General features: G+C 43.5%; 1 protein-coding gene across 7 annotated transcripts in view; it reads left to right on the top strand.

Annotated features, from left to right (window-relative positions):
* The window catches only part of serpinh2 (serine (or cysteine) peptidase inhibitor, clade H, member 2), a 99,193-nt gene extending 78,614 nt beyond the window's left edge, over nucleotides 1–20,579 (top strand). For 2 of the 7 annotated variants that reach the window (XM_027287922.1, XM_010738765.3), the window contains exons 2-6: nucleotides 38–149; nucleotides 3,605–4,248; nucleotides 8,704–8,796; nucleotides 9,376–9,608; nucleotides 19,253–20,579. In XM_027287922.1, the coding sequence (XP_027143723.1) occupies nucleotides 3,612–4,248; nucleotides 8,704–8,796; nucleotides 9,376–9,608; nucleotides 19,253–19,558 (1,269 nt within the window). In that variant the 5' untranslated portion in view covers nucleotides 38–149; nucleotides 3,605–3,611 and the 3' untranslated portion in view covers nucleotides 19,559–20,579. Of the gene's footprint in view, nucleotides 1–37; nucleotides 150–2,249; nucleotides 2,760–2,882; nucleotides 3,063–3,231; nucleotides 3,342–3,604; nucleotides 4,249–8,703; nucleotides 8,797–9,375; nucleotides 9,609–19,252 lie in introns of those variants that run through there. The other 5 variants (XM_027287921.1, XM_027287920.1, XM_019267892.2 and 2 more) reach the window with 5 other exon arrangements.
* The last annotated feature ends 6,351 nt before the right edge of the window (nucleotides 20,580–26,930 follow it).

Raw genomic sequence — 26,930 nt, 5'->3', positions numbered from 1 at the left:
AGGGGCTCACATGTTCCACGCTGTTTGTTCTGTACAGACTCCAAAATCTGTGAGACGTGGAGGGACGGGGAGAGAGTTGGACGGCGCTGGAAAGGGAGAAGGCGCGGAGAAAAGACGGGAAAGGAGTAGGAGGATGAGATTGAGAGGAGGTGAGAAGCGGGGAGGAGATGGGTTGACAACCAGTAAGGGGAGGTGGGAGAGGGTGGGGGAGGAAAGAGCACTGTGGGAGGGCATACATTCACAAGAAAATTTGAGTTTTTGTTTCTAGGTAGGTTTTATGGTAAAGGGGTTCTGTCTGCTTTATGTCCTGTCTAAGAAATGTCACTTCTCTTCCAGGAAAGGAAAGAGGAAGAAATAGATTCAATATGAGTGTGTGAGTGTGTGTGTGTGGAGCCCCCAGAGGTAGGAGGGGTATAGAGGGAACTGCTAAAACCTCAGGCACAGTGGCACGGAGGGATGGATGAAAAAGGAAAGGAAGAGGAGGTTATGGAGTGAAAAGGAGTCTAAGGAAGCCGAGCTAATGTAGTGCGAAGTGAAATATCTCATTCTGAAAAGAGCAAAGGGGAAGAGAAGGGAGAATTACATAAACGCTACAATATGTGTGAAACGGTGAATGTGTGTTGAAGAGAAACAGAGAGAAAGCGAGAGCAAGTATAGGGCATGGGGAGGGAGTGGATATAGCTCTAGGCCAGTTGGCAGTGACCATAACGGCTTTCATTGCGAGGTGTTGATTCTGTTGCCGAGCCCTTAAGCCACGGGCGTTTTTAACCTCAACAAAGAACAATGGCTAACAGCCTCATGAACAGATAACATGCGAGGTGAAATACAACATTTACTAGGACAATGACATCTGGAGCAGGAAAACTGAATCAGAGCGGCTTGAGGATTGGACAAGGTGCTGAGAGGTGAGGGCGAACAGGTCAGGGTGCAGGTGGGATACAATGTTGAGGTGCATTGTGGTTAAAGTGAATCCCTTTATAAATCCCCTGATGCAAAATCCGCTGACTGAGGGGCTTCTCAGGTTACTTACCGGTTCCCCTGGGGACTCGTTTAACTGCGGCATAAACCCGGCTATTTATGAATCTTCTGCGGTCTAATGTGTGTCGCTGCTCATTACTGACAAGGCCTACTGTGAGGTGGGGCGGGGGGGGGGGTCCCAGAAGGGGGGTGGCGATTCCTCTTGTGAGGGTTAAGACCTCTAAGGTTACACACATTGACTCATCACCATCGACAGTATACACAGCCTGCCGATGCGGCCTCCGCGTCATTAATAAATCCGTGTGTGATGTGATTTCATGTTCCCTGTGCTCTGACATATGCTGCTTAAATGTTTCTTTTTTTTCAGCGTAGATGTCCAATAATTAGATGATTTGTGTCTTTATTTTCCGAGGATAACTAAGTGCCTGCGAGGGAAATGTGTGTGTGTGTGTGTGTGTTTCCAAAAGAGACAGAGAGTGAGAGTGGCAGCGAGCAGAGTGCTCGGTGTGTGTTTGTGCTTTCTGCTGTGAATGTGTTCCAGATAGTGCCGCTGATGGTTATCTTTCGGAGAGAGCTCTATTGATTTGGCTGTGGTAAATAATTGGTTGGGTCTACAAGCTGTCATGTTCGGCCTGATTGCTGAGCATTGGTGGTCTCGAGCAGTTATCTTCCTTCATATCCCTCTCTGATCCTTCTCTAGCCTCCTTAGTCTAGCTCTACATTGATTGATTAGGACCCTATATGACCATTCTCCATCCTTCAATTTGGGCAATAATCCTTATCCCGAAGCCATGTGTTACAAGTTATCTGCTCTCCACTCCTTGTTCTGCCAAAGGGAGAGAGGGCAGGTACAATTTAGGAAGGCGAAAAAAAAAAACACACAGGGAAATGAGGAGAATACAGAATGAGGACATTTGGAAGGGTCAGACGTAGCCCAATACAGGCTTGCATGGTCTGCCCTACTTTTCCTTGACAGTAGACTACATTAGTACAGCCACTGCAGAGTGAGGTGTGAGTGTGTGGGCGAGCGTGCCGAGGTCCCCTGCAAGTTTAATTTCATTAACTGGCACAGAAGAAATAAAATAAAACGATCTAAATATTTTCAGTGTTGCTGTCCAATTCTCTAATGAACACACCAAAAATGCTGACAGATTTAACACTACATCATAACTAAAAAAAAAAGACAAAACTCCTCAGACGGATTTGCTTGGACCAACCCTGATCTTCCTGCCGGCTCTGTGGTCTATATCCTATCCACTGGGAGGGCTGGATGTCAAGTTTGGGAGGCCCTGGCCCACATGCTGCAGCCTCTGGCAGGGTCACTGAGCTAAGGCGATGAGAAGACCATTAGCGACCCCGCTTGAATGGCTTTAGGAACTACAACCCCCAGTGAGCCAAGAACAAGAGGGTTGATTATCCAAGCAAAGCCACAAAGCGCTCCTTTGAATGTATGGAGAAACGCCTCATTTACCGCCACTGGAGGATTTATGTCCGTTTTAAAACTTATTCCAGGCCCAACATTACATGCACATATCCTGCCAAACTCCTGGAACAGCTATAATATATTCCTACAGGGACATTGTGAGATTTAATTATGGTTTTGTAGAGCATAAATACATTACGCCTGCTTAAACCAGTTGGGTACAGATACCACAACTGACTTTAAACCGAAGTTAAGTACATTTTTTTTGTATATTTAGCTGTGATACTGCAGTAAAACGGGGTTTCATACTATTTTAACCAGGGACGATATACACGGACTTTTATGGTACTTTTTCACGGTATGTTACGTTTAAACTGTTTTTATTTCCGTACGAATTACATCTCATTGTGGTTTATAGTGATATTTATTCCGCCTATGCACTTTTATACTTTTTTTATATCACCGCACTGCTTCCACCGGGGACACCTGGAAGTGTCCCCAGAAACAGAGACGCTAACCCGGGGGGTAAAGTTGAGGGGAGACGGTAAACTTCCTCTGAGAGCTGCCACGTCTGAGCCCGGTCCCAGCCCTACTTCCTCTGGAGCACATAGCTAACAAGGACAGCGGCGGAGGACAGGGATAAACTGTGAATTAATTTACGGTAAATTTGCGCAAAAATATTATAATACCTTTCCTTTCTTTTCTTTTTTCGCCGAGAGATTTACCGGGTGTCCTAACGGAGCAGGCTGAACTTAGACTGCAGATGTTTCCCGTCACCGGCACGACGAAATCAATGACTCAGTCTTTTTTTTTTTTTGTGTGTGTGTGTGTGTGTGTGTGAGACGAAGATAGATTGACTGGTGTTTTTATTTTCTCCTTTTCAATCACTTGCTCGCGTTCTTTTTAAACTTCATCAGAGTTAATTGTCCCACTGTTTTGGGTGAGATAATAACCATGTTTTCAAGTGGGGAGGAATTTACAAGATCCTAGTTTGCTGCTGTGGCTTCATGCAGGGGCTGATGTTTGCACAAGTAGGAGTTTTATAGCAAAGTGGGAACCCTTAGGCTGTGTTTATATTGCTTGATCTCAAATATGAAAGCGGTGCAATAGCAGCACGAGCAGAATTTCACTATTAAAATAGGTCGAAATATGTGCGAGTTATATTTTCTTGTGTTATAAGTGAGATCATCTGCTTTCTTCTAGATCTGCCATGCTGCCCAGGCTTTCTGTCTACATACTCATTTCTTTGCCAGTACTCCTGGTGCAGGGCAGCACTGCCGATAAGAAGAAGAGCCCTGCTACCAGCCCAGCCACCCCTCCACCTCGCCCACCAGCTCCTCTGGGTGACCCCAGCTGGGCTCTGGGTCTGCGCCTGTACCAGGCCCTCCGTTCCGACTCGGGCTCAGTGAACACCGTCTTCTCCCCTCTGCTTGTGGCATCCTCGCTCGGAGCGCTAGGTGGAGGGTCGGCGGGCACCACTGCCAGCCAGCTCCAAGACCTCCTCAAGACCTCATCCCCCGCCAAGACTGGAGCCCATGCTGGGGAGCTTGTGTCCACGGCGTTGGAGAGCTTCGCTAAAGCCAATGGGACCAGCTTTCACCTGCACGCGTCCTCGGCTCTGTTTTCCAAGCAAGCTCCTCCGGTCAGTCAGGCGTTTGTGAAGGACAGCCAAGCCAGGTTCAGAGTGCAGCATCAGCCACTGGGGAAAGGAGACTCCAAAGCTGACCTGAAGCAGCTCCATGGCTGGGTTAAAGCTGGGCTTGGTGGGCTGGAGGGAGCTCCTTTAGGGGCTGAAATCAAGGCTAAGGCTGGAGCTCTGATACTGGCCAGCGCCCTGCGCTTTAAAGGTGAGTTGAATCACACAAGTAGTTACTAGTGGGCTAGTATTGGGGCTCATCTATACTCAGATCACCATGGTAACTTTGGTCTGTGGTCACAATACAATGGAAAATATGACCTATTGTTCAAGTAATGGGAAATGGGATATGGTATGCAAACATGTCATCATTTGCCAGTGCGTCCAAAACAGTTCTGGATGCGACCGCAGCTCTGTAGCCAGCTGAATATTTCATCATGGTGAGTATCCAATGGCATAACTGGTTAGCTGCAGACACGTAACATAGCAGCAAGGCTGGTCTGACTGATGCTGAATGAGACTGTTGTGCTTTGTAATTGTGGCGTCATTTGCAATTATGCAACGTTTCCAAATTGAAGTGGTTTGCTGCACCGGATGAGGAGTCTTAGAATATTAACATGGCACGCACATGTACTGTTTCCAGTGTTCAGGCAACACTGAGAGCCTACACGCCAGTTTGCCCACTACACTGTGCGTGCCAGCATCCCCACCCTTGTGCAAGTGTGCATGGCTGTGTGCGTGCGTGCAGTGGACTCCAGCTGGTGGACACAGCAGATAAAGGATGATTCTGGGGTCTATCACTGAGCCGCTTATTCATCTTCCATTGGGGGGTGATGTGTCATCTTAAATAATTGAGTAACAAGTGTCCAGACTCTCTCCCTCGGTGTCATGCCTAACATCTGTGCTTGGAGCGCTCCAAGTCTGCGGCAGCACAGCTTGGCTCAGATCTGTTCTTTGTGACGGGGGGGGGGGGCAGTGGTGGAAACTAGTCAGTGTGTCTGCACGGATGCATTTAGTTTAGAAGCCCCATCTGTGATCGAACAGTTGCATCCCGAAAACATATCCCTATAATCCTTATCTGCATTTCATTGTTTGTCATTATGCCCGTTTACAAACAAGATTAATTTCGTGGTTTGTTTTTTTTTGGCTGTTGAAGGATTCACAAGTAGTACTACTATTTTAGTTGAGAGTGAAAAAAAACCCAGCTTATTTTCCATTTTCACGATAACTTTTCAGGAATGTAATCTACCATCTCTGTCTTTCTCAGAGCGCAGCGAAGATTTGCGTGCCCGCTGACGTCGAATCTCACTCTTATTCGCAGTCCTCACAAAAGATGATGATGTGTTAAATATATCCTTCTGTTTCCCTTGTTCCTTTTGTGGCGTTAGTCTCTGCGCCTTTTGTCACCGTTTATCGCGTGTCTAATCTACCCCTGTCTCCTCTTCCTCTTCTTTCCACATGTCTCCTGTTCACATCCTTATCTGCTTCTATCTGCCTCCGTTCCCTCTGTTTCCTCCTGCAGGTATTCTTTTTTATTAGGTGCAAGGAAGGCAAGGCTGCTGTGAAAACAGGTTGCCAATAGATAGACAGCCTTTTTGAAAATAACATTCCCTGACAGACTATACATTGATAAGCAATTTAATTAATTTTCTTTGTTTGATGTTTTGACTTCATTACAAAATGAGTTTTTCTGTGAACCGGCCCTCGTTGGTTGGTTCATTAATTTTTCGAAGGAAATATACAAATTAGATTATACAGCAGATTGTAGCACACAAATTAGATTACGGAAAATTGGATTCCTTTAGTTTTGATTCATAATTTAAAAGTGGTCGATAGTTTGCTTCTTGCTCTCTCATTTGTTGTAAGTCTTTTTTTTTCATTTGTCTTTGATTTCAGGGTCCTAAGGCAATTCATAGTGTGTGATAATGTAATGGTTTCAGAGATGGTGCCGGAATTTCTTGTGGCACTGAATAGGGATCTGCTTCCTTGCCTCTGTTTGTTTCACTTTCATTCCCATAAGTTAATTATTGAAGGGATAAAAAAAAATCTCTTCATTGTCCTTCCTTCCCTGGGCTGTATACAGCATTCAAAGAAAGGGAAGGTCAGAGGCAATTAGTAGTGGAACATGTTTATAGTAGAGAGATGTTAAATGCAAAGAGACTGGTGAGACGACTGCAGAGAAAGAGCAGTGCAAGGGGAGATCTCTGAGTGGGAAGGGGACAAAGAAACGCAGTGTAAAATTAATGGGAGAAAAGTTAAGGGCAAAAAAGAGAAAAGTAAAGAGAGCGTGGCCTGCTGAGAGAGCAACATAGATTGACAGACAGTGGAGGGACGTAAAAGGCCTACATTGGGAGTTCCAGTCCACACTAGTTAATTAATTCAGGCTTTGTTCCTGTTTTAGACAAACAAACAAACACGGGAGACGGAAAAAGAAAAATAAGATTGTGAAGAAGGGGGAAAACGGAAAAAAAACCCAGCAGAGAGAAACTTCGCCAGAAGATAACACAACAACATGGGGAACTAGAAGAGAGGCGAGAGAGAACAACAAGTCCCCACATATTTAACCTGTAATAATAGCTTCTGAAATACCACAACTGCTTGTAATCAAAAGTTGATGAGGGAGAAGAGGGAGCCGGTCTCTCTCATTGATCCTCCTCTGGTTTCTGCCTGAAGTTTACAGTATGAATTGGTAAGTCTGTGAGCGACTGGAATTTCTTAACTGGGCAATTGTTTTCGTTGTTTATTGTTGATGGATATTAATGGATTTAGGTTTCAAGTGATCTCTCCGTCTCAGTGCTGTCCTACTGTATAAAAGAAGATAATGCAGCGCAAACCCAAAGCAGGCTGGCTCATCCAAACACACGCTCACGCAGCCACACAGAGATCAACAGAGCCTGCTGTGCAAACTTTTGAGGTCATCAGGTCCCTGCTTGGTACAACTTTACACACACATATATACACATGTGGAGGAATTATTCATCATTAGGTCATCTTTACAACAACACGCCTGCCACTTCAAGTAACCTTGGGCCAGTTGTTTTTGAATTCCAGTGCGATCATCTTACACTCTCTGATGTTATGGGAAGCGGAGCGAATGTCTGTGACTTGCACTAACACGCCTGGGAGTGAGAATCACATGTCGTTTTGCTGTGACTTGTGATTGACTGAGGTCCAATAGAAGTGGGGTGGGTTTTATTGGGAAAGCCAGCCCTGCTGCTGAAACAAATTGTTCATTGATCGATCTGCAGAATCAATCAATTAAACAATTTGAAGCGGCACCAATTTTACACGATTAAGGGTTAATTTAATAACTCCAGTGAGTCAGATTGTTTACAGAATATATCAGAAATGGAATATCATTTACAATACTCTTGTAATTTGTGTATAATCACCTGAAAAAAGGAATCCTTTATATTTGTATTATCTTAGAATGAGCCTTTATATCGACAGATGCAACAGGTCCTCTTTCATAGTTTTGTCCTTTATTTCAAAAATACCTGCAAAACAGATGACATACCCACCGCCTCAGTTGCACAATATTTATTACTACTTATAAATGTTCACAGACTAACAAACTAATAATAATGTTAGCTTTGATGAGCATGTTGGTATCCCACTGACAGCATTTAGCTCAGAGCACTGCTGTGCTTCAGTACAGACTCTTGCTGACTCTTGATTTTATCTGTCTCCAACTTGAAGTGAAGTGTAATACTTAATCTAGACTACTTTGTTCAGTCATTTCCCAGTAAAAATGCCAAACATTCAAATGAAAATATTTGACATTGCAGAAAATGTACTGCCTTACTCTAACTTGAGTATTTTAAATTGTGTGTCAGTTTTTGGAATCAGACAAAACGATCTCAAGATGTCACCCAGGCCTCTTGGAGCTTGCAATGGTTATTTTTCAGTATGTTCTGACATTTTCAAGACATAATTGATTATCCATTATTTGAAGAATAGAAAGCTCTGCACACGTTGTCCAATGAAATATTGAATGATAAAGCCAGTCAGTCGTCCTTTCATCAGGTCAAATGAGCCATTAGATGTTTTCAGACTTCTGTCACTTTCAGTATTGTGTCGTGAGCGTGGTGATCTTTTCAAACGATTAATCAATAATGAAAGTCATCATTAGTTGTGGCCCTAGCAGGCCCCGGGTGTCATTCACAAAGAGTGACATAAGTACATGTTATAATCGGTCGACCTCGCGCTCCGTCCAGTGTCCCCCTGCTCGGCCGTAAATGGACCGGTGGCTTTTGGAAAGTGTTGTGAGGTTATTACAACAGTAATTCCACTACTCTCAGCCCCTCCTAAATTGACAGCTGTCAGAGGTTTAGTAGGGTCAAGTGGGATGTGGTGAGCAGTGAATGGGACAATGTGGCCTTAAGGACCTCATAACTGCCTCAGTGAAGCACTCTCAGCTCAGCAGCTTTGAGAAGAGTAGACATTTTTTTAATGGGCAGTAGATATTGATGATTCATGAGCAGTGTCAGCCAGTGTCACCATGTATCAGTTCTCTATGTATTTATGAACATGGCATTGTTTAACCCAGTGTCCACCTTTTTCACCTCCTTCAATCATTCAGTACTTTCCTCCAGTCTCTCTGTGTCAAGCATTTTGCATTCAAAATGGCTCTGTCCTCTCTGTGTTTGTTTGGCTGTTTGTTCAGGGCTGTGGGAGAGAGAGTTCAGCGAGGAGAGCACAGATCAGCGTACCTTCTTGGGGAAGAAATACACCAAAGTGATGATGATGCACAGAGCAGGTAAAAAAAAAAAAAAAAACTCAGCCTGTCGTGGGCTGTACTCCTGCCAGCAAATAAATGCAGTGAAAAGCAATTTGAGTTATAAAATGGGTTGAACATCTGTAAGGTCCAATCTGCTTCCCTCCTATTTATCACAGTGTACCTTTATGATTTATTTAACACGCTTTTCATATTTTATGTATCGTCTTAAAACAACAACAAGGCAGAGTGAATTTCTGCTATGGCAGCAGTAAAAGATGTTGGTGGGATACATTGTATTCTGTTTAATGTTATATTATAATGTCATTTCCATTTCATGGAATAGATTACTTCAGTGATCTATTGCCATTCTATCTAAGGTTACATTCATAGTGTATCTGTAGTGTTTTCTGCTGTTCAGTTCAGTTAGGCAGGTGAAAGCTCAGGTGGCCCCAAATAACTGCAGTGACACAGCAGAAAAAGCTAACAGGTCTGACCTAACTTCCAAGAGAACTTCTGTAGAGAGCTCTGAACTACTGCTGAAAGGCAAAAGTGTTACATCACAGAAAAGCTGCTCCTTCTCTCCTTGACTTCGTGATCTATCCTCAACCTCTCTTCCAGGTTTGTACCGCCACCACGAGGACATGGAAAACATGGTGCAGGTTCTGGAGGTGCCTCTTTGGCAGGGCAAGGCCAGTGTGGTGTTCCTGCTGCCCTTCCACGTCGAGAGTCTGGACAGGTTGGAGAAACTTCTGACCCTCGAGCTGCTCTCCAAATGGCTCGAGAAGACTAATATCAGCAGTGTGATCATCTCGATGCCCAAGGCGAACCTCACCAGCACTCTCAGTCTGCAGGTTAGTGAAACAAATGTCTGGTTTCATCCATAGTGCATGAAAATGCCTGGAAATACGTTCTTAAAAGTGAACACTTTAACTTTAAAGTGATGGTAGATAATTTAAAGCTCACTATTGTGATTGTAGTTTTAGTTCACGTTGAGGAATAGATAGAATAAAGTTGACCTCAGGCTCCATCAGTTATTCATCATCAGTTCAAATTTTATACCTTGTTCCATGACTTTGTTCCATACTTTCCAGTTCTAAATAAATCACATTGTAATGTTTTTCTTTCCATGAACTGAACTCCATACAGATCAGGCTGTGTTGTATGGCAGGCAGAGTAGTGTTTCTGGGGCTGACTGCTCTGAAATGTTTGGATAAAAGACTTGACTGATGTTCTTCCTCACCTGAGAAGCTGTGAAACTCTTCCGAGTGCATTATCAGGGCTTCTGTAGTTTTCTTTATGTCACCGACTCTACAATGTAGACCATCTGACACCCTGTTCCATTTTAGATCATGTCTTTGTTCAGGGTACATCCTCTAGGTCTGTGGTTGCATCCTTTTTTCCCCCCTCTGCTTGTTGTGCACATAAGGCTGCTCCTGAATTTCCCCCTAGGGCCTTGGCTGGCTCTGGCAAATCCTTGGAGTGAGTGTGAACAACCAGGTGCTCCATCCCCGCCAGACGCAGCCCATCTTGAATTGGCCTAATTTCCCGAGTCACCTCACCTGCCCCTGACAACAGGGCTTTGTGGTGTTTTCTTTGTAGGTGGATCTACAGGTGTGTGTTTCTGTGGGAGTAGCACTGCTTAGTTCTTTTCAGTTTGCCTTTCTGTACATGACGCAGCAGACTGAGGCGATGTGCTTCTACAGTACATTAAATGTGAAGCGGAGAAGTGGCTGCTCAGCCTTTTTGAATAGCATAGTGAAATTTGACAGAGAGGATCCTACGTGCAGCCTCAATTGTTTCTTCTTTTAGTTTCTATCTTTCATTCATTTCCTGTGTCCACACACACTGCGTCATTTTTCACTTCACCTGATATGGTTTCTCGTATCTCCAAAAAATCCAGTCATCGTTCCCATTGTTTCTTCGCCTCCTTCATCCTCTTCTTTGGTTTTTATGTCTCTTCTCCTTTGTTCTCTGCTTCTGTCTTGGCCACCTCCTCTCCCTTAAGTGCACTCTGCTTATCTTGGTTCTCTTTCTTTTCCACTTGAAGACCATTTCTTCCTCTATTCATATGTCATTCCTCTTCCTCCTCGCTTGGTTCTGTCGCCTCCTCTCTCTCTCTGTTGTCCCTGTGGCTTGCTGCACTGCCTCCAGGTTGTGCATTTCCTCCTCCATGCATTCTTCACCTGTAACCTCTGTCTCTTGCCTACTTTTCTGTCTCCCTCTTCCTCTGCCTCTGTAGTGCTCTAAGTAGCTAAAGCAGTGGGAGGCCTGACTCGCCCCTTCCAGTTCAATGCAGACTCTGACTCAGGTGAGTTTGAATGTCACTCCTTCCCACACCTTTCCTCTCTCTCTTGAGGTGATGGGCATCCAGCTGTACACCCAACATTGGGCTTTAACAGCCTTCAGCAAGAAATCAAACCCTGGCTGCTAGGATGCTAAGAGAGGCACAAGGATGACCATGGCCTCAGTGGGCTTCAAGAGCCTCCCTGTAGACCTCCTTTTGCAGGAGCACAAAGGTCATGCCACAGTCCAGCTGGTAGTCTGCCTGTATCTCTGCTTCTTTTAACCCCGGAGCCAGCAGGTAGCTGGTCTAAGTAAGGCAAGAGGAAGCCAGGAGGAGCACCAGGCAGACAGGCAGCAGCTTAGTGGCCTCTGGAGCGAATGTGAGTGAATAGGGGTTGTTTAGGTTCAAGCAGGCCAAAGTGGAGGCTTTGTCCTGCTGCTGACTGCAAGGTTGGAGAGTTGTCGAGCAAGTGGAAGAGCACGTATTCGACCAGGCCACAGGGTCCATAACAGGGGCAAGGGCACAGACGAGTTGCTTGAATCACACAGCCTTCCACATCTTTGAGATTGTCCTGCTGGGCAAAAAGAAAGTTTCATTTCAAAGACTGCAGTCATAGTTGTACAGGTTAACAGCTGCCAAATAATGTACTCACTGTCACAATCAAGTATTTGTAAAACAGGTGCAGCCTCCTAAATATGGGACATCTTACTTTTTGTACAAGCTGCTTGATCCAAATACACATGGTCCTGGTTCAGAACTATAAAGTTGATTAATTATCAGACTTATAACACTGTTATAAATGATATATGATCCACTTGTGACTGTACAGTGGTGTTATACTAAGTGGAGGTTCTTCCCTCACAAATGATCTTTGTCTGAGTACAGGCACAACCTGACAAGAGCCAATTTTACGTCTGGTCTGTCATCAAGTTACTTTCAGAGTTCATGTAAATTAGCGACAGCTGATATGACCTTTAAGAGCAATGTTTGCCATTTAAACTGGCAAAAGGGGACGGTCAGCACCACCTCACAATGAGAAACTGCTACATTAATGTTTTGTACCCTGCTCTTTGCTGGTTAAAAAAAAAAAAAAAGATTCTGTAACAGATTCTTGAGCTTGTTTATTTGCATATGCATGCATAATGCTCAAACTCTTTGTGAATTTGCTACTGTAGAAACATGGCGGTTCAACATGGCAGAATACATTCCTGTGGCATCTGTAGATATAAAAAGCTCATTCTAAGGTTTAAAAAAAAACCCCATAACAATTCTTATTTTTTGCTGATTGTACATCAATGCAATCATAATTATGCATGTTATATTCCATTTCTGTCATATTCTGTAAAGAAAGTCCCCTTAATCTGACACACCGGCCCTTTTAAAATACACTGTATTCGCTCACCTGCCTTGACTCGCATAATGAATTTAAGTAACATCCCATTTTAATCCATAGGGTTTAATATGATGTCGGTCCACCCTTTGCAGCTATAACAGCTTCAACTCTTCTGGGAAACCTGTCCACAAGGTTTAGGAGTGTGTTTATGGGAGTTTTTGACCATTCTTCCAGAAGTGTATTTGTGAGGTCACACACTGATGTTGGATGAGAAGGCCTGGCTCTCAGTCTCCGCTCTAATTCATCCCAAAGGTGTTCTGTCGGGTTGAGGTCAGGACTCTGGTGTGGATGAACTTGACTGGCCTACACAAACTCTCATCCATGTCTTTATGGACCTTGCTTCGTGCACTGGTGCACAGTCATGTTGGAAGAAGAAGGGGTCATCTCCAAACTGTTCCCACAAAGTTGGGAACATGGAATTGTCCAAAATCTCTTGGTGTGCTGAAGCATTCAGAGTTCCTTTCACTGGAACTAAGGGGCCAAGCTCAACTCCTGAAAAACAACCCCACACCATAATCCCCCCTCCACCAAACTTTACACTTGGCACAATGCAATCAGACAGCTACCGTTTTCCTGGCAACCGCCAAACCCAGACTCGTCCATCCGATTGCCAGATGGAGAAGCGCAGTTCAGCATGAGAACGGGTTGGTCTCCACTGCTCTGGAGTCCAGTAGCAGCGTGCTTTACACCACTGCATCCGACGCTTTGCATTGCACTTGGTGAAGTATGGCTTGGATGCAGCTGCTCGGCCATGGAAACCCATTCCATTAAGCTCTCTATGCACTGTTCTTGAGCTAATCTGAAGGCCACATGAAGTTTGGAGGTGTGTAGCGATTGACTCTGCAGTAAGAAGTTAGCGACCTCTGCGTACTGTGTGCCTCAGCATCCGCTGACCCCGCTCCATCATGTGGCCTGAGTTTGTTATAATACCACTGACAGTTGACTGTGGAATATTTAAGAGCGAGGAAATTTCACGACTAGACTTGTTGCACGGGTGGCATCCTATCACAGTACCACGCTGGAATTCACTGAGCTCCTGAGAGTGACCCATTCTTTCACAAATGTTTGTAGAAACACCTGTGGCCATGGAAGTGATTGGAACACCTGAATTTGATTATTTGGATGGGTGAGTGAATACTTTTGGCAATGTAGTGTATCTTTGGAACTGCAACATTACAGCTTGTGATATGTCTAGAACGATAAATTAGATGATGACTTAGACTTAGGATTGTTACATTTTTTGCCTTGTATTATTTTCACAAATTTGAAAGCTGGTTTATTTTTTGTAGAGTGTGTAGTTTGTGTTCTGACTGTCAGAAATTGCTAGCTACCTAGCAATGTACACAATGACCTCTCTGTGGAGCCTGTGTGCATGTTACAGCTCAGACTGACTCATCTCAAAACTCACCAGAAACTCCAACTTTTTTTTTATTTCCTCCAGTGGGTCTGTCAGTCCACTTCCTTTCTCCTTTTCAGATTATGAAGTGGAGTCATACAACCGTGGAATCAGCACAATCTATTTTTATCAAGTTTAAACATTTTCAAATTGCGTGGATGCATCTTCACCTTCACCGGATTCGGGTCTGTTTGCAACTCTTCCGACTTTCACATCCTTTGAGTCAGAGAGAGACACGGTAGCTACCGGTATAACGGTTGTGGGTGTGTGACATAGAGAAAGAAAAAGAGAGAGGGGTTAGTTTAACTTGACAGATACAGAGGGCATGCCAGTAAAACCCATTTCCCCAGTGCCCGGTACACTGTCTGGAACCTAATACCATGTCCTCTTTACATGTACATTGTAACCTCATCATGGACTGATGAAATCCACTTTGCCCTCCTTTTCAGTTTAACAAACATCTCTGAAGAGTTGCTGCCATGTTATTCTGCTAGCCATGCCCTGAAGAACAAGCTTTTGACATTAACATTGCCAGGACACTCTTGGGAGGAGGCTGTAATCTAGAACTGAAGCTTGAAACGACTCCTTTTGACACGGCAATGACTTTGCCAGGGAAAAGCGCAGAACATGTACTGTAACTCAAATCCCCCTTTGTCTCTGCAGGAGGTTTTGCCAGACAGAAGAAAAAAAACTCGTACTTTTTTTAAAACCTGCAAATAACTAGAATTAGTCGTACTTTGCTATCATTATGTAACCTAATTGTGGACAAGCACTTTCGCTGACTCGTCCCTAGTTGTTTCACTTCGTTCTTGCTCTCAGAAAAGGAAGTGCATTTGAGGAACCATTACGAGAGGCCTAAAGCTCTAAACAGGCCCTCAACCCACTCTGTTCGCATTCCGCCTTTCTGTCCAACCCCTCTGGCCAGCAACAGCCTGCTGTATCTTCTCTGACATTCATTTTTCCAATTGGACCTGGCAAATAATTGCTCATCACTGTGCATTAATTCTGTTTACCACTCTGTCAGTTACTGCTTGGAGATCTGGACAAACAGAAGATCATAGTAGTGTGTGTGTGTGTCAACCCCAAGACTCCTGTGCTCTGAGTAAGGCACAAATAAAATGACGCACCTCTGAGTCATTGCATAGATTTACAACATCCAAACGCACTCATTCCCTCCTTCAACCCATGTCCTCTTTGTCATATCAGTCCTGTGGATCTAATTCCTTTTTGTAGGTCTCACATGTGATCGTCATACGCCATCACTCAGCATCACATTGGCTCTGCTGACCTAAATAGGAGTGACATTCGGCAGGCAAGTGAGCAAGAGAGGTGGAGGAGGACGAGGGGGGTCAATGATTGCTCGGGGACAAGGTGGAAAGTGTCTCAGCGAACTATAAATAGCTGCGGAATTCTGCCTTTTTCTTTCTTTATGTCTCCCTATTTGTGGTGTTCTCCTCTGGTGAAGGGCAGACTATGTCGGAGTCTGTAGCCAGAGAGACGGAGAACCCTCTTAACAAGCCTGGCCTAGAGGTCACTGAATAAACCACCCTCATCGCTCTCTCCCTCTGTCTCTGATCCAGTGCTGACCAGGCCACACACACACATATACACACTAATGGCCGAGCTTGAGCTCCATTCTGGCTATATCTCCAGTCGGTGACTAAGACATATGAGTGTGCACCGGAGAGCTCACTCAATCACGGCTAATGAGGTCAAAAGGCCATCAAATATTTACAAGAGCACACTCCACGGTATACAGTCAAGGGACAGCTGTTTTAACACAGCCACCACAGCCCCGCATCATATGAATTAATAAGATGTGTTTCATGACCATTAGCTTTCCTTTATTTATTTTTTTCAGTTGTTGTAAAATTGCCCTGTGGAATAAAAAGCAGTTCATGTGTATACTGTGCGCATGAGCAAATGAACGAGACACAGAGTGCATATTGACCACGCACAAGAGCTAAAGGTCCATGTAAATAAGATACCAATAGCAGTTTTGCTGATGAGACTCAATAAAGAGATGGCGAGGCTTTGAAGCCTCAAGAGAGCTGATAGAAAGAGAGAGGGTTTTTCTTTTTTTGCATCAAATGTGTCCATGAAAGCTGTGATGATGCCAATGCTACATACTGCATACTTGAAACCACCCACACAGGATGCTGAGGGCAGTAATGAATTAAGCAGAACATGTCTGTAGTTAGTTAAAGGTGGCGATGGCTTAAAAGAATCATCTGGCAGGCTTGATCGCTAAGCCAGAAGGAGCAGGAGGTGTAAACCGTGCAGAAGCATAGGATGTAAGGATAACAGACGACTGTTGGGCTGATTATAGCAATGTTGGAGGCATCGCAATTGATCGGACCAGGGTTTTTTTTTCTATCCAGTGGATCAGTTGGTGTTGCCAGTGTGGAGATGAAATCATAGCATGTGCGCGGTGACTTCTGATCCCATCGATGCCCAGCACCCTCATTAAGATTTTTACCATTTTAACTTAATTGTGCAGCAGTCAAGCGGCAGACAGGAAACTAGGGGAGAGAGAGGGGAAAGATTTCCATCAGGGTCGTTGGTATTTTACAACTGGAACTAAGATTGTTGATGTCACATAGTTGGAGAAGCACTAAAAAGAAAACTGACAGACAGATAATTAAGATGAATTTATTTTTATGATAGAGTATTGCTTTCTACCAGAAATACCAATTGGTCCCAAGCTCCAGCTTCTTATTAGTGAGGATTTGCTGCTCTTCTCTGCCTTTTCTTCACAAATTGGAGCTACAATTAGCAAGTTGGACTATTTTTGACTGATGTCCATTTCTGTTTTGGTACAGGAGCACAAATGTTCGTATTCTTGCAGAATAGAATGGGAAAGAATATACTTAATTGTACCTTGGGGAAAATCGTCTTGGCTCTCATGCATTTCCAAAAGTAGTAAACGTGGCATGCGATTCACAGACATAAAACATCCCATAAGACAATCAAAGAAGTATGAGAAATGGTTACACAAGCATACACTGCCATATGAGATGTGTTTCATGGGATTTCAGAGGTTACCTAGTGATATGCATTGGATCATTTCAGCATGTGTTCTTTGAACAAAACATATCTGCATGACGGTGTGTAGTCTGATGGTTTTCCGGCAGCGGCTTCTATAAAAAGAGCACTGTTTAGCAGCAGTCGTCTCTGCTTTTGTTCTCATCTTTCTCTCTCCCCCATTGACGTTATTAAGTCTTCTCTGTCTCTTAACATCAGTCACAATGACCATTCACGGACTGAGCTGTAACATGTAACATGTCCTGGCTGCCACAACCTATCCACTTAAAACCCCCACAGGTACACCCAACAAGCCTTCTTAGCGGGCTCAGCCGTCGAGCTGAAATAATGCGATGCAGAGTGCTGCACGCCTGAGGGTTGATGCCATGCTACCTCAGGCCTGGTTAGACTTGCACGGCTGTAGGCCAAGTAAGCCTTACACATACACACACACACGCACACAGAGGAAGCCACCAGCTGACAATGCCTGTGGCTCTCACTTGCAGACAAATAGCTCGTTGATGCTGTGTGTGAGACATCAGCAGTCCGCCCAGTGCTGTTCCATCTAAGATTCATGTGGTGCTTCAGAGAAAAAGGGCAGCCAAAGAGCACCTCCCAGAGGCTTTTCTCCCCACATAATGCAGTGCCACACCTCTGCCGCGCACAAGGCCTCCATAGGCTCCTCTGACACCTCTGGCCTGTTTCCCGGTGTGCAGCCAGGGTCCCTTTTAATTTTTAAAGACATAAAAAAAAAATTAACCAAGTGTTTTTCCTTGACAAGCAGAGTAAGAGAGTCACGGAGAAGGGCTGGGTCATGTGGGGTTGGTTGGTACTATTTATATACTTCATAGTGAAACCTGCACTACTTTAGGCCAAGTGAGCCAGGTCCTGAGGGGATACTGGTGAGGTGAATACAGAAAGACGGACACCAGTGGCACAGAGAGACACAGAAACCACGCACACGTTTGAGGAAATCCTCCATCTTAAACACGTTCCTGTTTCCCACGTTAGATAAAGAGCGGAAAAACCTCAATCATTTGCCGGCGAAGATCGAGAAGCCGAGGGATGTGACGTATACTGGTGCGAGCTGGCCTGTCAGACGGGAAGAGAAGGATGAGGCGGGGAGGAAAAAGACGGAGTTAGGAGCAGAGAGAGAGAGAGACAGAGTGGGATAAAACAGAGGCACGTGGGGCAGATGAGGGATGGGGATGCCAGGCAAGTGGCAGAGCAGCAGAGGGAGACAGTGATATAGTGGTAGCGGATGGAGGAAGAGAGGAGGAATAATGGATGAGGACAATAGAAGTGCATTAGAGCAGGAGGTGGTGTGTATGTCTGTGTGGAGAAGGAGCTTTGCATGAAAACACTGGATATGGAATGACAGATGCCTACAACTGCATATACTGTACCTGTACATCTACTTATTTCATGTTTAGCCGTAAGCCGACATGATCCAGTTTAACTTCTTGTTGCCTGCGCCTCTTAACTTTTAAGTAGACATTCTACATGGATTACATTACAATTGTCCATTAGCACGATGTTTTAAGAGCTGAGCAGAGCTTTAAGGATGTAGTCTTGAAAAGAGAGCCTAAGTCGGCATTTTCCAGAAAACTCCAAAAATCCAAATACTTCTGTGTCCTTGTCAGCCGCTGAAAGATCTTTTCGATCAAGACTTTAATCAGCTAAAGTTTCAACAATGCCAGAAAAAACAAGATCTTCACCCTCTCGTCTTCCTCTGCAACTTTTGCCTTCCGCACATCCACACACAAGTCCGCACAGTCGCACACTCACACCCCCACACATGGTCTCATCTGGCCCCTGGAGAAGCCTGTCACTGTGAGTGGCCCTCTGCCATGGGAGGATAAACTACCTGTCATGACGACGACTTTCTGCGGAATTCATATCAGAGGCAAAACAAAGGAGGTGCTGAGGTCACGGGGCATCACTCTTAAATTATTCATCCTCTGCTTCCTCCTTCCGTCTCCTCTCTGCCTGTCGCCCACTTTGTTCTGCCAGCTCACAACAAGGGCAACTGTCAGCCTCGTTCCCATCGCACATTTTTTGGTATAGAAAGTAAATAAACATTATGGTGAAAAACTCCCTTAGAAAAGTTACTGATTGACTGTTTCAGACGACATGTTTATGTTTCCGTTAATCATGAGGCGAGGTTCAGGAAGGGCAGCGCGTGTTTCCCACCTCTGAAGGTCACCGCATCATGAAAATTTAAAATCTGCCGTCCCTCCTACTTGTTGTTTGGTCTTCTTGCGTGCATAATTGATCAGTGTCCTGGCAGCTGCTTGTTCGTGAACACGTGTGGGACAACTCTATATAGGATGGCCTGATGCTGTGGGAGAACTGATTCAAGATAGTGATAATGATTTTTTTTTTTTTGCAATTTCAGAAGCAGCTGTCTGCTCTGGGCTTGACCGACGCCTGGGACCAGAATGCAGCCGATTTCTCCGGGGTGTCAGACAAGAGCAAGGGGAAAGTCCACCTGGGTGCTGTTCTCCAGTGGGCCTCCCTAGAGCTGGCTGCTCATTCTGGGAAAGCAGATGTAGATCTGGAGGAGGAGAACATAGAAAAGCCCAAGCTGTTCTACGCCGATCACCCCTTCATCATCTTTGTCCGAGACAACACTACTGGTGCCCTGCTGTTGATGGGAGCTCTGGACCATGCAGAGGGAGAGGCCCTCCACGATGAGCTGTAGTACCCACTGACATCTATCCTTTACTCCTGTCTTTTTTTGGCTCTGTCTCTCACACACTCCCTCTCAAAGAGTACACACTGGTTTCTAAGTTGAGACATTGTCATTCACTGTGGCACACTATCACATCAGACTACAGCAGGCTGTCATACATTGACACTGCATAGTCTCATGCTGACTGACACTGCCATACCCAGACACTTCCACAGTTACACACACAGGCCGACACTTACATGGCATACATAAATGAAAACACTGTACAGGACAGACATTACCAAAGTTGACAGATATAGAACAAACAGTAACTTAGAGAATCTCCCACACACACACACACACACACACACACACACACACATTCAAGGCCTCAGTGATCAAGTCAACACAAAACAAAATCACAAACAAGAGTGCACTGACAAACACCAACATGCTGACAAGCAGAAGTGGTTACACTGACACATCACTTAGAGCAGCATGAACAAAGCGCTTTAACCAAAGGAGGCCCGCACTGACACTTGAATCCTCCCTGTCAGGCAAACATCAGGGCAGGTGAATGTATGTATGCGTGTGACCGACAGATCAAGGGTGTCCATAAAGTAGCTGGCAGGGGACCTGTGGTAGGGTCCCCTGGGCTACATCTGAGGAAGACTGATGGATCAGCCAAGTGCTTATTGATGAGCCAGCTTAATGCTAATGGCTGTAATGAGTCACAACGCTTGTCAACAACACGGAGAGGACGGGGGGGAGCCTTTTTAATCTCTTAATACCATCAAGGATCAATGACACCGTTACACTGCTGGAAACAAACATGACTGACATCGCTTGACTTAAATGTAACAGCTTAATACTTAGGGTGATTACAGCAATCCAAAGAGGTATTGATTTTCATTTGTATATTTGTTTTTTATAGCGCCAGAGTGGATGTCGGGATATGTAAATGAACTAACTACTGCTAAAGTGCATGTTTGACATTAGTTAAGGTGCATTTTTAAAATAAAGACTTCTTTTTATCCACTTTTTCACTTGAGCTATAGTATATTTGTCAATGTCTTCACCCAATGTTGATTCAAACCAATCAATCATGTTCTAGTAATATATATTATACCTGTGCCACAGCTCCATCTTTCTTGACAGCACTGACACAAGCTAAGACAGTACTCCTGCCCTGAACCATACTGGCTGACATTGAGCCTCAAGGGTGCATGAAAGCAGATTTAAAACCCTGAACTAGCGTCAGTTATTAAATTTTGAGGGGCAACACAATGGGCTGGCAGTGTCTAGAAAGTGCAGCAAAAACTTTGTCAACACCTTCATCGGATGTTACCCAACAAACAAACAAAGAGAGTGAGTTTCTTCCCTTTCCACCAATGAATAACTAATAAATAAGATATGAGAGAGAATGAAAAGAGTCCCTCCTTGCCATTCCTCTTAAAACAGTGGCAGCATTTTGGTATTTTTGCTGTTTTATTTAAAGTAAATTTCTGTCCAACTCCAGAGGAGCTTTTGTCTTGTACTGGCTGTTCATGTGCCTACGCAAACAAAACACTTGCGCTGTGCAGTATTTCTTGAAAGTAAAAACGTAAACTTGTGCTACATCTGTCCCCTTAGTACTAAATAACAGTGTCTAGACACACAGCTGGTCTGTCTGATGCACAGAATTCAACAAATCTGTTCCAGTAACACCCCGGTATTCCAGCTTTGTTCCTAATTTAGCCCTCTGCACAGGTCTGCTCACCAACAGTGTGTGTCCGTGTACGGATCGCATGTGCATTCATGTGTGAATAAGACTACTACAATGACCTCTCTGCAGTGGCCTCCTGTGCAGCAGAGACTCGTAAAGGCCAGTATACTGCAGGTATATTCTACACTGAATAAACCTGGGAGCTCAATTTAGACAAGCCGATGATGGGTCCGAGGCCGTCTGCTGTGCGCACATCAATCCTGCTCATTCCAACACCGGCTCCCCACTGACTCGCCTTCGCATTTTATTCAGTTCGGAACACTTACAAACAGATGCATGTCCACATCCGCTCACAGGTAGCCAGCCATAATCTGACTTGCAAAGAAAAAAAGTATGAAAACTACTCTGTGATGCATAGAGCAGCCGCTGTTTATGCACAAGTGTAACCAAGTATGAGAGTTAGGTTTTATATGCCAAAGTAATAATTTATTATGCTTTAAATATAGATGAGCTTCTTTCTATCCTGTCTTTTGGTAACAATGTTTATTTTTTGCCACTTATGAGAGTTTTCAATACTTGACCGTTTTATTTTATAAAATAGCTTAATGTGCAAAGAATTTGCTAAATTTAGCCAAGGTGCCAAGATATGCAGTATGTAGAGGGCGACCAAAACCTAGTCTTCAGTTTCCTGCAGTGGATATATTGCAGGTGTAGGCTGTTTTTCCAGAGCTCCACAGTCACAAGCAAGTGCATTAAAGCCATGGAGTGAGCCTTAAAATGCACACAGACACAAACTTACATAAGATGTAACTGGCATTGCTTACGTAAGCTGTAAGTTTGTTGGCCTGCGTCTGAGTTTATTTAATAAAAAACAGGAGACTATTTGATTTTTTTTAATTGGCCAGTTAACCTTCATATGTGCTCATAAGGAAATAATCTGTGCTTAATATATTCCAAAATGAAATCCGGTTGTAGTCACGGTACTTTTTGAGACAGCTCTTTTAAAAATATATATTTGTTGACTGCTTGTGTGTTTGTCTCTCTTGAGCACACACTGTGTCCTGGAGCACTCTGTGGCGATAGCGAGCAGCAATATTTTGGACAGGTAATTGAGGTGAGCTGCTTTATGAGCTCTCTCTGATGACTTGACACTATCACCAACAGCAGAGCTTTTTCCTCCACTCTCTCTCCATCCCATGAAAAAAAAAAAAAAGGTTAGAGAGGGAACTTAATGTTTCATTTCTGTCTTTAAATAAAACATGCTAAAAGTGGGATCGTGAACTTTCCTACTGCTGTCTGTGATGGGTTCAACTCTTGGACAATCCAAGTGGCAGAAAAGAGGGTGAGACAGCGAAAGAGCACTCAGAGCAGAGTCATACCAGAGTTACATTACAGTACTTACCCTTTAGAGGAAGTCACTGAAGTGGCCTTGCTCAGCTGGGGGTCAACTTGCTGTTAGGGATGCCACAGGGGCCCTCTCCATTTTCACCTTGCACTTGTTAAAAGCTTGAGATGGGTCAAAAATAAGAGGCAGGCATGTGATACAAGGCAAACAGAGATGTTTCATACTTGTGTTTGACCGTAGGGACATCTGACTAACATTCCGCTTCAGACCATGATGTGGATTTAAACCTACATGGGGAATGAGATTGTAATGAAGATGCACTTTGTCAGCTATTTAGATAACAAAATGGCCTCCAGACTTAAATAAACCAAACATAGCTTTACCACGTGTTTACCAGAAGCCTGCCTTCCTGGTATGGTTGCTGACTCGGGGAAAGCCTAGTTAATTAAAACAAATCTAGTTAATTTTGTATGAATTAGTGTAATTTTAGCAAATATGTGTTAATGAGTTAAAAGCCTCCAGAGATGTAAAAAAAATAAGATGATGCCCTGAAAACCAAAATGCTGAGTGAGACAAAAAGCTAAAGCGGACTAATGACTGAAGTGAAATACGTCAGGAGACTGTTAATGTCTGAGAACAGTGGCAGTTTTTGCATTAGAGGAACAGCCTGGTTAGGTCACATAAAGATGGACTTAATGTTGGCTTGTTGATATTTGACTATGTGTTAACTGAGTGTGTTAAATGGACAACACCTGCACACCAGAAGGTTCAGTGTTTGGCTTCAGAAACACCTGACCAATACACCTGACTAACAATGGACTGAACCAACTCCCAATAAAGGGATGACCCTCTGTCTGCTCTATTAACTTCAACATCAAGCCATGGTAAATATTACATTACATTACATATTATGGAGCGATACCAAATGTTATTAACTGCCATTAAAGTATGTCATATTTACCAGCCGTACATATTAATAAAAGTATTATATTTAACCGCATATGGCAGATGGCGCCATCCTCGCCGTACCTATATTAGCATTAAGTGACCAGACTGCCTGAAATATTGTGGGTGTATTTTTGCTGCTGTGTGTCACGGAAGAAAAAAAAAAACATATTGTTAATTTACAGCCATAAAAGGTGAGAGTACATAACTGTTGCTAAATATTTTTTGTTTAGTTGTATAAGTTATGAGGTGGGCTAATTAGCTAGCCGCTGTCAGCTAACTGTGGCTACAGTTTGAAGCTACTTTGTGGCGCATTTTTTAACGTGCTAAAATCGGCTTCGCTTGATAAATGTCCATGATATGTAACATAAAATGTATCAGGCGTGTAATACAGAGATTAATGTAATAATAAGGCATGTCAGGCAATTATAAAAAAAGATGTACTACCTTAAAGCACATATAGATCTGTTTCATCTGCACAGGTGTAACCAATAGTGTTAATTAAGGCTCTGCCTCACTTGTGTATGGTAACCATAGAAACCAGCATGCACTATTCCACCTTTCCACAGCAGACACAGTGAAATGGCAAAGCTGGAGCGTTACTATTGGCTGGTTTAGGGTTAACCTTAATGAAGTACACTCATTATTAATGTGTATTATTTCTGCAGGGTTCCCACGGGTGTTTGAATTCCTTGAAAATGCTTGAATTTCAATTCAGTGTTTTCAAGGTTGTGAAAATGCTTGAATTTTTTGTGAAGTGCTTGAAAATGCTTGAAATTTGTGTGATGTCTATTTGTCACTGTTATTGCGCTATGGTAGTTACACAATACACCGCTCACAAGCTGAGAATACAAGCCAATTCACAATTAGTTAAAAATCAAAACAGTCAATCTACCACCATATGAAATAATGCTAATTAGACCCATATTATTATGCCATACAGTGGCACCGCTGCGCTTCCCATGACCATCATGGCAAACACAACTAGTAGGCTACCTATTTAAAGGTGCTGGAAAAATGGAAAAACTGGTGCTTGAAGGTGCTTGAAAAGTGCTTGAATTTGTTCATGAAAAAGGTGTGGGAACCCTGATTATTTCTGGTTAATAGTCAGTGTAGTGTGCTTTTTATGACTTTATGAGTTTGGTTGCATATCTCAGAGGAAGCAACATCTCTTCACTTCGCTGTTGTTATTGCGGTGAGAAGCCCCCCTCAAGACTTTTCATCACATTCAGCTTTTTTGCCTCACTCCAATTGGTGAACAATAACATCGCTGAACAATGTCAACACTGTTCTCACGGTTACAAACTTACTTTTTGTCCCATGTTGCTCGCTAATTTGGCGGAAAACCACAATGCTCCCATTGATATAATCACATTGGGAGTATCTTTAAGCAATACCATAGACGGGCCGGGCTAACCTAACTGGAATAGTTTGTATAACAGTCGACACTCTTTCCCGGAGGAGCTTACGCCTGTAAAAGGTTTTGCATGTGCCAAAATGTTTAGACTGTGCGGTTTGGTATAAATGCATTCTACTATGCAAACTTTAAAAGCATCAGCGAGAGGTAAGATCACTCAAGTCTACAAAAAAAACTTTTGAAGGCTAAATATCACACAATAGCATTACTCCGTCACTATTGCCTATCGTCTTTCTCAGCAGCAGATAGTTCATCTGCCTGAAGCAGACAGTCTGCAGCAGCCCATATTAATGTTATTGATCATTGTCAACTTTTGTGCTTCCTCAGACCTCAGATCGCACTGTACTGTGGGGGTTTTCTGCTTTTTTTTTCTCCTCTCCGGTAAAGGTTTCTTTTTTCATTATTCCCTTTCTCTGTTCTTCTTCCCAATAACCTGTCTCCTTTATTGCACACACTCCTTAGAAAGTGACAACTTGAGAAACTGAATCAAAGTTTCAATAAAGTCTGGACTGCTGTGGGCTTTGACAAGTGAGGTGGCTAGAGTGGAACAGTACAGAATGAGACTGAAGGAGAGGACATATCGGTTCCAGAAAGATAAATAGTTCATGAAGCTGTTGACTTCACCATTTTATTACTTTTGTCTCCGAGTTTTCTGCCTGCCTGCAGCTCTTTCTGCCCACAAATTATTCATCACGCTCCCCACAGGCCTCAGCTGTCAATCCCAGGATTAGGAGTTGGTCGGGAAGATGGGAGTTGTAAGTTTGTCATGAGCTCAGGTGCATGGATACTTGCCAGGATCTTGATAAAACTATAAAAGCTATCATGACACCATATAATCATTTCAGCTTTACTTAGAAAAAGACAAAGCTGCAGCAGTGAAAACTCTGAAGTGAAGATAAGGCTGCTTCTTATTTCTTTAATGTTTTCCACTTAGTTCTTTGACCTCTCTGTCTCCCCTCTATTTTGTAGCCGACTCTAGGGTTGGAGGACACAATGGAGCCTTTCTGAAGGTCTCATATTGCCTATGGAAGGTCCAACCTGAGGATAAATTATCATCATGGCAACACACAAGGACATAAATACTCCATGCGTCAAACATAACACACATCTTGCAGATCAAGAAGAGATATATGTATGCTTGTGTGCACATAAGGTGAAATAGAGGTATGTCTTTCCTGCACTTTTTCTTTAAAATGACAAAGCATCACGTAATTATCCTCCATCATTCTCCTCCAAAATGTCTAATCATGTAATTACGTGATTACCTCTGGAAGGAAGAAATTGTGTGATATTCTTTTTCCTCAATAGCAAGTCTCTGCACAATTACATCAACCCTGAAGTCCAGACTACTGTCAAAAGTTCTGATGGTGCTCAAAACAAAACAAAAAAAGAAAGAGAATGATGAAGCGAGATTATTCTGACAATGCGAAACAAAAGTAATTATGAAAATGTGTGTCCTTCAAAATGTCACGGCATTTCAAAGGTCTATTATATCGTGTATGTCAGTGGATATACAGTATTATATGTCTGTAAACCACAGAGAAACTGAAGTTGAATGCAGTGGAAAGACTGATTGAGGAATAAATGCCAGACTGTGCACCAATTACCTGCTAGAATCATCAAGTTGTTAATGGAAACCGTGTCAGCAGTGAAGAATTGATGGCCAACCACTGACAGTCACTCTGCATGGTTGGAACTACATTATCTGCATTGCAGATGTTTAAACATTTGACTGGAATATCACTCAACTCAAGACATATGTTATTCTTGAGTTCTACAATAGTCCGATCAATGTTTGTGAACACGAACAACTGTCATCATAAGCAAAATAACCAAATGACTTCCAGGACTCACCTGCTGTGTCATCCAGACTGACTGTCTTCAGAGAGCTTTAGAAGCAGTGGGAGGTGCACTTTGTGAGCCACCAGATGTTTGTTTTAGCTTTGAGAACCAAATAAGTTGAATCAGAACATATTCCCTATTATACATA

Source organism: Larimichthys crocea, chromosome XIV, assembly GCF_000972845.2.
Source record: "Larimichthys crocea isolate SSNF chromosome XIV, L_crocea_2.0, whole genome shotgun sequence".
Lineage (NCBI taxonomy): Eukaryota > Metazoa > Chordata > Actinopteri > Sciaenidae > Larimichthys > Larimichthys crocea.
The sequence above is the reverse complement of the archived record's forward strand: the minus strand, read 5'-3'. Positions and strand labels throughout refer to the sequence as shown.